Here is a 12,093-nt window from a genome sequence, read left to right on the forward strand (position 1 = left end):
TGTTGACGACATTAGAGTCTCCCGCGAGGACGAAGCGAGATGCCAGCGAATTTCGGATGAGATCGACGCCATATTCGTCACGGCGAATTCCAAGTCAAAGCATGGCACTTTAACACTTTAGCACTTTAAAACACTGTTAGTTGCATCAGCTTAAACATGTTCCGGTATAACGGGCGCCTGCCAAGCCATTCTTACCTTCAGTTGTCAATCGACCATCAGAGCGTAAACAACTGACAAACAACATTAATTTTGTCTTTTTCTTCCGCTTTTACGGATAAAATTGGCTACGTTTTTAGAATAACCCTTGTTAAGCAAATAAGAAGTTGAAATCTATTACTGCTGTGGTGATATTATAAAATTTTAAGGCATATTTTAAGAGGAGGATTGAGTCAACAACTTGCCACGACTGAAGAGGGCCTAAATTTGTATCTCACGCCGACAAAGGTGTCAAATGAAGGAAGGGCTTGTCGTAGCTTCTTGTTTAATGTGTTTTTAAAATTGGTTAGTCTCATATGTTTTAGTCTCATATGTTTTCATATGTTTTCATATAGCTGTCAAACTGCGGTTTTTAATTAATCACGTTATTATTTTAAAACAAAATGAGACTGTAGCTAAATTTAAATCATTTTACAAATACGGTACAAATTAAAGAAATAATAGTGCAATTGCGTTTGCACTGTATGTACTGTCGTCGCAAACGCATTAACTCATACTCGATACATAAAAATTTGACAAAGGTAAGTATGGTAACTGAAAATAGCGTAAAATAACAGAGATAAATAAATTAACAATGAAAATGACAAAGCCAATAGAAAACGACAAAGTGAAATAAACGACGAATACTTACAAGACGAATGTGACGACAAGACTAAGTGAAAGGCGCTAAGAACTTGGAACTTGACTTAAAGCTTGACTTGAAAACGTAACTGAACTTAAGTTGAACTTGAACTTTCAATAAGGGCAAAACAAACAAAACTAACAAGTAACCTCGCAGTTAGAACGCAAGTTAAGCAGTTGCGAAAAGAAAGCCTGAAAAAAAAAAAAAAATCTGCACCGCCATCGCAGAGGTCATGGGTTCGAATCCCGTTCAAGCCTGAATTTTTTTTTCAGGCTTTCTTTATTTTCGCAACTGTTTTTGTTGCGTTCTAACTGCGAGGATCTTTCTTCTCTTCAATCTTTCATCCGCAGTTCAGTATATGATGTTTCGTATATTCATATTCATTATTTAATTAAAATTTTGTTCGTATTTGTAATGTTGGTACAGGTGTGCTGCAGTGTTCATTTAAAAACGCCCACAAGGAGACCAGCGTTTAGTTGTTTGTGGGAAGCATTTAAAAATAAAGTCGTATGTATATGAACTACAGTCACCGACCTTGTTTTTTTTTTTTTCCTAGACCTTGGGAATAAGTGGAGTGCTAACTGCAACCACCTAAGCATTTCTGACGCTTACTTATAGTGTTTGCGAGGAAAAAAAGGATTATGACTTTAAAGCTGGTCTATTTGCTCGCGGGACTTTATCTCCTTTTCCATATACCAAGAAGTCAACAAGATGGTAAGTTCCTTGATAACCTTTTATTGTTATTATTTTTATTATTATCATTTTATTTATTTATTTATTTGTTTGTCTTGAATATATTAAAGTGCTACTATGATCAAATCTTTACCTCTTGAATTTTAAGGTTTATCACATAGAATTCTAGGAAATATTAAAAACGCCGTTTACCCTTTCTAAATATCTGCATTGATTCCGGGAATATTTAAGTTTGAAAAATGTTTAAAATATGTAAATGAGAGGACTGATGACGTCATACTCTCAACTCAATATAACATCAAGTATATAAAAAGAGCTATCTCAGTCAATTTACAGCAGAGACTATTGAAACTTGGCAGGCTAATAGTTCTAAAGGCAATACACCTACGGCTATAAAAAAAATAATTCCCATGACAACTCACTCTTTTCCAGTCCCCTCCTACTGATTTCAATATTTAAGTGATTTTCAGCTTGAAAAACATTCAACAAGGCCACGAAATCGACCTAAAATATTTATATGCTTGCTGAATCATGCAGACGAGGCTCCATTGGCAAATATCAAAATAGAACGCCAAAGGTGGCCAGCAAAGCCTTAAGTATCAGGGAGGACTGGAACCAAGTATGTTCCCAGGGTAACAAAACTGATAAGGTCATATTGTGAAGCGCACCTAGAACAATGTCACTGCAAAGAATCAAGCATTTCTGATACAAATTGGATGAGAAATCTTTTTTTTTTTCATTTTTCATAATTTGATCATAATTGGGATGGAATTATGACGTCATCATTTGGCTAATTTTCATATTTCAAAAACTTGAATATCTCTGGAACAAATAGAGATATTTGAAAATAGGAAACAGTATATTCTTCTTCTCGTACAGACTACTTGTTTATGTTTTAAATGACTTAGATTAGAAAGACGCGAATTTCGTCATAGCAGCACATTAAGGACTTTAAGGTTACTCTATACCTTCAGAGGTGTCTCGCGTCCAAGCGATGTAGCGCGTCCGGTTTAAACTGTAGATACCTGAACCCTTATATCAAATTAAAGCTGATAAAGATGGCTATCAAACTAAACCAAGAATTTTGAAATAAAATGAATTGCCGAATTTTTAGCGCTGATTTCTCAAATCAATTTTTTCACTTGGAGGAGCCACTTCAAAGAGCTAAAACTCAAAAGGAATTTGTTCGTTTGCCTTCAAATTTGGACAGTAGCTAGTTTAACATATAAACAACAAAAACGTGTCTGCGAATTTTTTCTTTTGAAATATTTTTTCTCCGAGAGCGATTTTTGTACGATCACATTTTTTTCATCGTATTTCGAAAATGCTCTATAACTTTTCGTTACGATTGAATATGGCAAAACGCAGACACGTTTTTTTAGCGTTTTGGGTCCGGAAACTGAGGAGCAAATTAAATTAGCGAGAAACAAAATTCGCTATGACTTGTAACGTTAAAAAGGTAATTCGGACGCTCGCATTTAGAGGTCGTGAAAAATTCGACAATTCATTTTATTTCAAAAATTCTTGGTATAGTTTGATAGCCAGCTCTGTAAGCTTTTATTTGATATAGGGGTTTAGGTATCTACAGTTTAAACTGGACGCGGTACATCGCTCAAACGCGAGACACCTCTGAAGGTATAGGGTAACCTTAAGATAAGACGAATACGGACTACTGACTGCAGTAGGACGCGCCAGGCCATTCAAATCGTGGACCGGCGCAAGTACGCAGAAAGGGCACGGAAATCGGAGTGCATTTTGACATTAAGATTTCCACTACGCGATGTTAGACTACGGATGAGAAAATAATAAGTAATAATAAAAGGCACACTTGGAGTACATTAAAAAAACGACAATTGTTTATTTCTGTGCCAGAGATTACGGAGTGAAAACGTAAGCTTCTTAGCTACGTAGACCGAGAAACAGATCTGCATTGCCACTGAAAAGTAAACAAATGGATTGAAAATTAAGCGTAATTGCTTATGATAGTAATATAGAGTTTAAAAGTGTGAATTTTATCTCTAAAACTAACTTACTTGGTAGTATCTCCTTCCTTAGACATTGTGAATTCTGCGTTAAAAAAAAAGGGAAAAACAAGAAATGACAGAAGCTTATGATAGCTTAGTGGGCTATGTTTACATGGTCGTCACATCGTGTCAGTTAATTCGCGGCGATAAATGAACAAAACACATCTGCTCTACTACTTTAAGGTGGGATTACACCTACATTTGAATGAAATTTGAAGAGGTTTTAAGAAGAGATAGAAGAAAGAAAATGATTTTTGGAACACCAACAGACAGTTGGTACACCCAGGTTACTAGTGGACTAACTTGGTGACCGTCTATTAATTATTAACTAAATATTCTAATTTTAAAACTTCACCAAATCTTCAATAGTTCTTATTTCTCTAAATTTTACCAATCCTTCTAGAAAAACTACTCCTCCCAAATATACCCAAAAATCACCAAGAAATTCACAAGACACCCCACAACATAGATTCACGGGATGATGATAGAGTTTTTGGATTGCTTGAAACGTGAATGGGATATTTCCATTAAAGCCATGTCAAGTGGCGGAAAAATGGCATTTAGGTGAAGTCCCCCCTTAACTCAAAAGAAGAAGGCTTTGGCTCGTTTGACCTAACATTGTAACATAGGAAAAAAACTGGCAAGAAACGGCAAAAAATACTTACGTAATCGCCACTACGTGAAACACACTGACTACTTCCCGTAGCATGAAGGCTACAAACAACGCGGGAAACTCGCGTGCTAATCATCATGCGCAGTCTGACTTGGTCCAGGCGCTGACGCATCCGTAGTCCGTAGTCGTCCTATCTTAAAGTCCTTATTGTGTTTAACTGAACACCCTTTCTATTACGTCGGTTATCTGCACATAACTTTGTTTCCATCCTGTGGTTTGTATTTCATGGTAGCTTTCAAAAACTTTTTATTGTGCCAAAAGTTCAGTCAACAGTTGTTTTCCAGGTAGGATATGGGTCAAGTGGACAGTAAATTCATCTGCCATATTTTATCCTTATATGTAAACAAGAACCATTACGACGGGAATCGGTTAACAGTGAAAACGTTGCTTTGTCGGTTTTGCATATAGATTGTATAGTAGATATTAACCAGACACCAGATGAAAAACAAGAAAAGCAAAGAGCTGGTTAACCACAAAACAACATTAGGTATAGACCTTTTTCATAAATGGCGGCCGATTTATTATTCTTTTCAATATATGTTAATTAGCCCTACTCACCTCGTTGCAGAGTAAAAATTCTTTTGAATTTTGCACACGCTGACGAGACTAGTAAGGCTAATTTTCATGAAAACAAAAGAATAATTTATCGGCCGCCATTTATGAAAAAGGTCTATAGCCGCTAATCAGGTAACACTGGAAACGGCTGTTGAACGGCTTCAAGGGACAAACTGCCACGGGGATTTTGCTCCGTTCTGATTAAAACCGCAAAATTAATTGTAACACAAAGTAGCTTCGCGAAAACAAAAAATTGCTATAAGAGCAACAAGTAAAAAATATTAAGTGATATATTGAGGATATAACCAACCATAATCAATTTTTTATCGATATTTTTGTCAAATACACAAGGGAAAAATAGGGGGGAAATCAGGCACTCAATCTCCATCCTGTCTATCCAAATCCAAGGATAATTAATTTTAGATTACTCGTTAAAGGTTTAAGAAAAAAGGCAACAGACATATTTCGTCGGCCCTTCTGTCATCGTCAGCTTTAAATCGTAAAGTACAAACTTTAATTTGTAATAAGTACATAGAAATGCTAACGGTAAAAACTGTAGCTGAATTACTATAGAATACGTGACAATGTGTGACTATAGAGCGACTTTAAAATTTACATTGTACAATTGTTGGTTTAGAGTCGGTTGTTCGATTGGATATAAATGGCCTTTTTTATCGTCGGCTGAAAATTGGTGGAATCATGATCTACAATATTAAAAAAAAAAGGCGAACATAAACTGTACAAACTTGACGCATGCAAACCGTTGCCTGCGGGCGAATTCACAAGGCCCAAATGTGATGTTCAAGCTCGTGTTTAATGTGGTAAGTCGTTTCTTTGAAAGTCACAAAAGCGGATCATTATTACGACTATTTGATGTGTGAAAAAAGATAGGCCATCGTGGTAGTTTAAGAAAACGCAAACAATTCATTTGACTAGCTTAAAGTCAAGCAAAATAACATTCTTTTAAAAGAACGACAAAACTAAAACGAGCTATAATACGCGCGTTACCGACGCAAGAAATAATTGCCTAATAGGATGTGCGGTTTCTCTTATTCAGTTTTATTTTACCGCTGACTGGATACTTAAGCCTCTGACTGATACAAATTCTAATTTTAACTTTAAAGTCGTTCATTTTTTTTTTTTTTTGAAAAGTGCCAGAACCTGTTGCCTTTTTCCCGTTGAATGTGACCTATGGAACCAGGGAAATCCAAGACCGAGTACCCCAAGGCGACTCCAGTGGAGTTCAGCTGGCTGCCGGACCCGACGGACGAGTGAACGGCTCTTATGAATTTTTTGGTTACGCAAATAGCTCCATCCAGTTCAACAACAGCGACGGAGGAGTTTTGGACGTGCGTTACTCAATCACGATGCTATGCTGGGTGTACTATGATGGCCGGAAAGGACCGTTTTTCTCTTACAGCCCATGGCCAAGCAGTTCTCCACATCCGTTGTATTTTGGTGCATTGAATGAGAACCTTTATGTTTTATTTAAGACCCGCAATGATGCTTATTTTTCAGTCCTTAATACCGGTGCTCTAGCCGGTGGGTGGAATTTTGTTGGTGCCTCCTACAATAGAGCCTCTGGGGAAGCCAAACTGTGGATCGATGGAGTCGCAGTTCAAACAATATATGCCGCAGCCGAAAAAGATCTGGAAACAAAGTATAACGTCGTAATGGGAGCTTCGCTATTTTACGGTGTCTTCTTCAAAGGCAGGATAACCCAAATGAGACTTTACAACATATCTCTGTCACAGGAACAAGTACGCGAAATAATGGGTAAGAGTCTTTTACAAATTCTTGAGTTGGAAATAATCAGAAACACTTGATTTTATAACATTAGATCCAATAAAAGACGTCTTCTTTGGTTATTAAAGGGAAAGGAAGAAGCATCCAACGCTTTCGTTCATGACAAATTTCATAACCTACTGACCGAGGTACAAGGGTGAAGTGACAATTCCCCTGGGTATTTCCGTACGCGCAAAAATGTTCCTTTTTTAGAAGTACCGATGGCTTCCGCCTCCGACATGTGGCGGTTTCAACTAAAGGTTTTGTTTTCACGACGCATTCAGTGCGTCATACAGGCACTGAAAGGGTTAATAAAATAATCAATCCACAGGCTCTTCTTAGATATAGGATGGTTAGTCAATGGGGTGCGTAGCCGGCACCCCGCTGATTATCTATCATCTCATACAAAACGCGCGCTCGTGGAATAATTGTTAATTATCTGGTGTAATTAATTAAGCATTTTGATGCATTTTGTTGGCAATTCTATAATGTTTCACAAATAGTGAAAAACTCCTTTTTTTCAAGAAATTTCTTGACCTAATATACTACTTTATCTCTGACAACTATTGGCCTGTTATTTACTAAAACCTTTTCGAAAATGTAAAGGTGTTATTGGAAGTCAGATTTTTGTAAACACATGTGGGGCACGCGTTATTTTAAAGACTGTCAGGAATGCCAGGGTGAAGGGTACTGATCCTTACAGCAGGCATCAGGTGTGGCACTAATAGTCGACTGCCACAAAGTTACACTTAATTCATTGGCTTCAACATCCAAATGATGTGTGGAGGATAACAGTTTCATCTGCATGAGAATGAGGAGTCTTCACTCTCTAAAAAAAAAAACTTTGTAAATTCATACCCAGCTACTGGAATTTTCTTTTATAAAGCCTCTTAAGCCTCATCGGGCTTTTTTTCTTTTTTCCTTTTTTTCCGTCTTCCAAGTGTAAAAGCTATAATAATGAGACTTGCAGTATAGATGGTACGTCCAAAGACGTTTCCTTTAAAATCCAGATAGAGAAGCCTGAGAAAGAACGTTTAGTTTAGGAGACGGTTTAAAGCGCGAAGAAAACTTTTGTGAACGGGAGAATTCACATGTCCGTGTGTAAAGTTGGAAGGGTTCTTAAACGTGGAAATAATAATAATAATAATAATAATAATAATAATAATAACAAACGAATATTTATATAGGATATCCCATCAGTACATCAGAACTGTTATTTTAGGGTTCCTGTTAAAAATAACAATAAAGAACAAATGCTTCATACTTCAAGCCTATTGTTTGGAGTTGTTGGTTTTTTTTTTGGTTTAAAACACGTTTTTTTTGTGATGGGAATTTTGCAGGAATACACAGGCACATCTGTCACCGTTTTTCATTTACAACAGCTAATTATGCTAATGTTTCTCCCGTTTCTTTTAACTGTTCTCTTAGCTACATAAGTGATTTGAGAGCTAATGAATATATAGATTTCAATGAACGAAAGATTTTGAATCAGCTCCGATAACAATATCAAAATTCGTGCCGAGGTTGTGATGTTTATATTCGTCTATTCGCGACTGTTATTTTTTTCGACAGTCAATTATAATGCAATACTCTTGCATAAAAAAATAAAATAATAATAATAATAATAATAATAATAATAATAATGATAAGATTTGTTTCTATCGTTTGTTGCAACGAATCTCTTAGCTACTAACGTGATTTGAAAGCTAGTCAAATGTAAATTTGAATGACCGTAGCGATTTCGAGCTCACTACGACAAAATAGATTGCAGAGGTCAGATTTCATATGGGCCCTTGGTGTAATGTTTTGGAGTTTTGTAGCCCCCAACTTCAACAAAGTAGTTTGTGACAATGCATGTTTGCTTGCTATCAGGTGATACTGACGACTGTGCTGTTCAACCGTGCCAAAATGGAGGAAATTGTACTGACGCTGTATTTGATTATGTTTGCAACTGTGCTGCTGGCTACAGTGGAAGGAATTGCAGTTTTGGTAGGGATGATGCTCGTAGCTAAGAAAATTATTTTGTAAAGCGCCATTTGACTTTATGTTTTGGGAATGTTAAAAGTTATCTAAGAAGAAATTGCTCTTTATCATTGTTTTTTTTCACAATTTTCGAACTCTAGTGAAATTCTCAAGAATCAAAAAACTTAAGATGGGACCAAGATTATTGCCATCTGTTATTATGACGTTAAATGGTGTCAGGTAACCTGAGCAAAATATTTTGTGGACTTCAATGAAACATTTCTGGAAGTGCCATAATTTAAGTTGCAATTTTCTATACCAAAACTTTTATTCCTACTAAGTTAAGGATAAGTGAAGGGATTTTGACCCTGTACGCAGAAAACAAAACCAAAATGGGCCGGCTGGAGATAGAAGAGGTTGTATTAACGGTATATGGGAGGTGGGGGTGGGTGGATGCTTGAAACACCGGGGGAAAGTAGCCAACTCCGCAATAAGTTCAAACGAGAAAAACTGAGGTCATATTTACATTTGCGCCTTCAGATTAACTACGTCCTTAATGACAAAACATGTTTGCTTCTGTCAGATATTGACGAATGTGCCGTTCGACCATGTCAAAATGGAGGAAATTGCACAGACGCTATAAATGATTATGATTGCAATTGTGCTGCTGGCTACAGTGGAAAGAATTGTACCATTGGTAAGAATGATGTTCTCTCTAAGAAAATTATTTTGTAAAGCTCCGCTTGAATTTGTTTCTTTGTGATTGTTCACCAAGAACGAAAGAAATCGTTCCATGCTTTTCCTGCTGATGGCGTTTTCTCTTTAAAGATGCTGATTTCTCAATTACCAGCTGCAGAAAATAAACGAATTTTCATAACTTCCTTGTATAAGGAACTACAAAATTGTTCGCTTACAGTTTCTCAAATTTTCGAAAGAATGTAAGCTTTTTTCATTCAAATGTAGGCTCAATTATCAAGGAGAAAAATGAAACTCTGGTTACCTGGAAACGTCTTCTAAAGTAACAGAAATCTAGACCACGGAGTGGTTGGTTGGGAAACAGGGTCAGGGGAGAGGAGCGGATTCTACCAACGCGAACATCACACGTTTAAACTTGTTTTACCATAACCGATAAATTTATTGAAATCTGATGGTAGCCAATCAGTTTTTGTATAGTTTTATTTTAAGGCTGGAAGAATCTAATTTCTTCAGATTACATAGTCGTTTTATGGAGATGCATCTTTGCTTGTTGTCAGATATTGATGACTGTGCCGTTCAACCGTGTCAGAATGGAGGAAATTGCGTTGATGCTGTGAATGGTTATATTTGTTACTGTGTTGCTGGTTACAGTGGCAAGAATTGTAGCGTCAGTGAGTATAAATGTTACTTCTTAAATTATTTTGTATGAGTGATGCATTACTTAAGTGTACAACTTTTGTGCAGGAAACTGTAATTAAAAATGCCAGTTTACGGAAGCACAACTGTTGTGGAAGTATATTTTGATTTATGGCTTATTTCAAACATCGGTGTAAAAATATAAAGAAATATATATCTAGGTGTCTCATAGGAAAGACTAACTAACCATTTCCATTCATGCTGTGGCTTTCGGGTTATAGGATTTGTTATACCATCATCATAGTAAAGTCGTTTTATGACTATGCGTACTTCATCTTTGTTGTCAGATATTGATGACTGTGCCGTTCAACCTTGCCAAAATGGAGGAAACTGCACAGACGCTGTAAATGATTATACTTGTAACTGTGTTGCTGGTTACGGTGGAAAGAATTGTAGCGTCGGTGAGTTTTAATTTTACTTTTTGAATTATTTTGTTAATTGATGTATTGCTTTATTGCACAGTTTTTGTATGCGAAACTGTAAAATGCCAGTTCACGGAAGAAAATTTTCAATTTTTTTTTATTCACGGCTTATTTAAAACATCAGTGTAGAAATAAAAATGTTAGGATTTTGTTTAGCCATCAAAGTAGAAAAATCGTTTTATGACTATATGTACTAATCTGTTTTCAGATATTGATGACTGTGCTGATCAGCCGTGCCAAAATGGAGGAAACTGCACTGACGCTGTAAATGATTATACATGCAACTGTGTTGCTGGTTATAGTGGAAAGAATTGTAGCGTCAGTGAGTATAAATTTTACTTCTTGAATTATTTTGTATGATTAATGTATTACTTTAGTCTACATTTTTTGTACAGGAAACTATAATTAAAAATGCCAGTTTACGAAAGCACAACTCTTGATGAAGTGTATTTTTATCTTTTTGATTTATGGCTTATTTCAAACATTAGTGTAAAAATATAAAAAATATATATATTTTTAGGTGTGTAGTAGGAAAGACTAACCTACCACTTACATTCATGCCGCGGCTTTCGGGTTATAGGTTTTTGTTATAACATATTTGTAGTAAAGTCGTTTTAAGACTGTGCGTACTTCTTTGTTGTCAGATATTGATGACTGTGCCGTTCAACCGTGCCTGAATGGAGGAAATTGCACAGACGCTGTAAATGATTATACTTGCGACTGTGTTGCTGGTTATACTGGAAGGAATTGTAGCGTCGGTGAGTATAAATTTTACTTCTTGAATTAGTTTGTGTGATTCATGCATTACTTTATTGCACAATTTCTGTATACGAAAGTAAAAAAAAATCCAGTTTACGGAAGTACAATTTTGGAGTTAGCGTATGTTTTTTTTTTATTCACGGCTTACTTAAAACATCAATGTAGAAAAAAAATGGTAGGATTTTGTTTAAACATCATAGTAGAAATCTCGCTCTATGACTATGTGTACTTCTTTGTTGTCAGATATTGATGCAGCTGCAGGTGGTAAATATGTCGTCATTAAGACGAGAGCTATCATCTGTCATGCTCCAACTGGTATCTGTTATCTATTTTTTACGTGTCCAGTTCATAGAATGTTTAATGCTGTTATTATTTTAATGCTTGATTTCCAAGTAAAACAGTGTAAGAAAGTTACTAATTGGAACCCCGAGGGTAAATAAAGTTTGAATCAATCATTAAATGTGCATTTCTGTCTCTCTCTCAACCATATCATCTGAACTTCATAGCCACGTGCCAGATTATTATGTTCTTTGTATTTCAGACATCGACGACTGTGTCGAGAATCCTTGTCAAAATGGCGGCCGTTGTACGGATGCGGAGAATGATTTCAACTGCGCCTGTCCTCAAGGCTTCTCGGGGAAAAATTGTAGCATTGGTAGGTATTAACCCATAATTGTTCATTCCCCTTAATGTCAGGTTATCTCAGTTTGTTCCTTACAGCTTAATGGGGCACTGTTTCGCCGTTTGTCCATTTCATCTTAACATATGGGTTGTCTTATAAGACTGCTTCGTTACCACGTCTCATCAACTGATAAAAATCCACAGAAAAATAAAGACAAAAATATTTCCTTAATGAAAAATGTATTCAGATTAGCTTTTATTTAAATCTAAAAGGAGAACGCCGACAATTTTCGGTTAGATGCGAACATCACTGAAGCGATTTGAAAGAATTGCGAGTCACATTTTGCAAAAACGTTCAGGAATACGACG

General features: G+C 36.2%; 1 protein-coding gene across 1 annotated transcript in view; it reads left to right on the forward strand.

The window, feature by feature from the left end:
- LOC146449184 (uncharacterized) overlaps window positions 1–12,093 on the forward strand; it is a 37,597-nt gene that overhangs the window by 13,172 nt on the left and 12,332 nt on the right. The window contains exons 3-11 of the mRNA XM_085101299.1: window positions 1,395–1,552; window positions 5,936–6,559; window positions 8,441–8,557; window positions 9,114–9,227; window positions 9,784–9,897; window positions 10,210–10,323; window positions 10,553–10,666; window positions 10,989–11,102; window positions 11,645–11,758. Of these exons, the coding sequence (XP_084957425.1) occupies window positions 1,480–1,552; window positions 5,936–6,559; window positions 8,441–8,557; window positions 9,114–9,227; window positions 9,784–9,897; window positions 10,210–10,323; window positions 10,553–10,666; window positions 10,989–11,102; window positions 11,645–11,758 (1,498 nt within the window). The 5' untranslated portion in view covers window positions 1,395–1,479. The remainder of the gene's footprint in view (window positions 1–1,394; window positions 1,553–5,935; window positions 6,560–8,440; window positions 8,558–9,113; window positions 9,228–9,783; window positions 9,898–10,209; window positions 10,324–10,552; window positions 10,667–10,988; window positions 11,103–11,644; window positions 11,759–12,093) is intronic.

Source organism: Pavona decussata, unplaced genomic scaffold, assembly GCF_977016875.1.
Source record: "Pavona decussata unplaced genomic scaffold, jaPavDecu1.1 SCAFFOLD_602, whole genome shotgun sequence".
Lineage (NCBI taxonomy): Eukaryota > Metazoa > Cnidaria > Anthozoa > Scleractinia > Agariciidae > Pavona > Pavona decussata.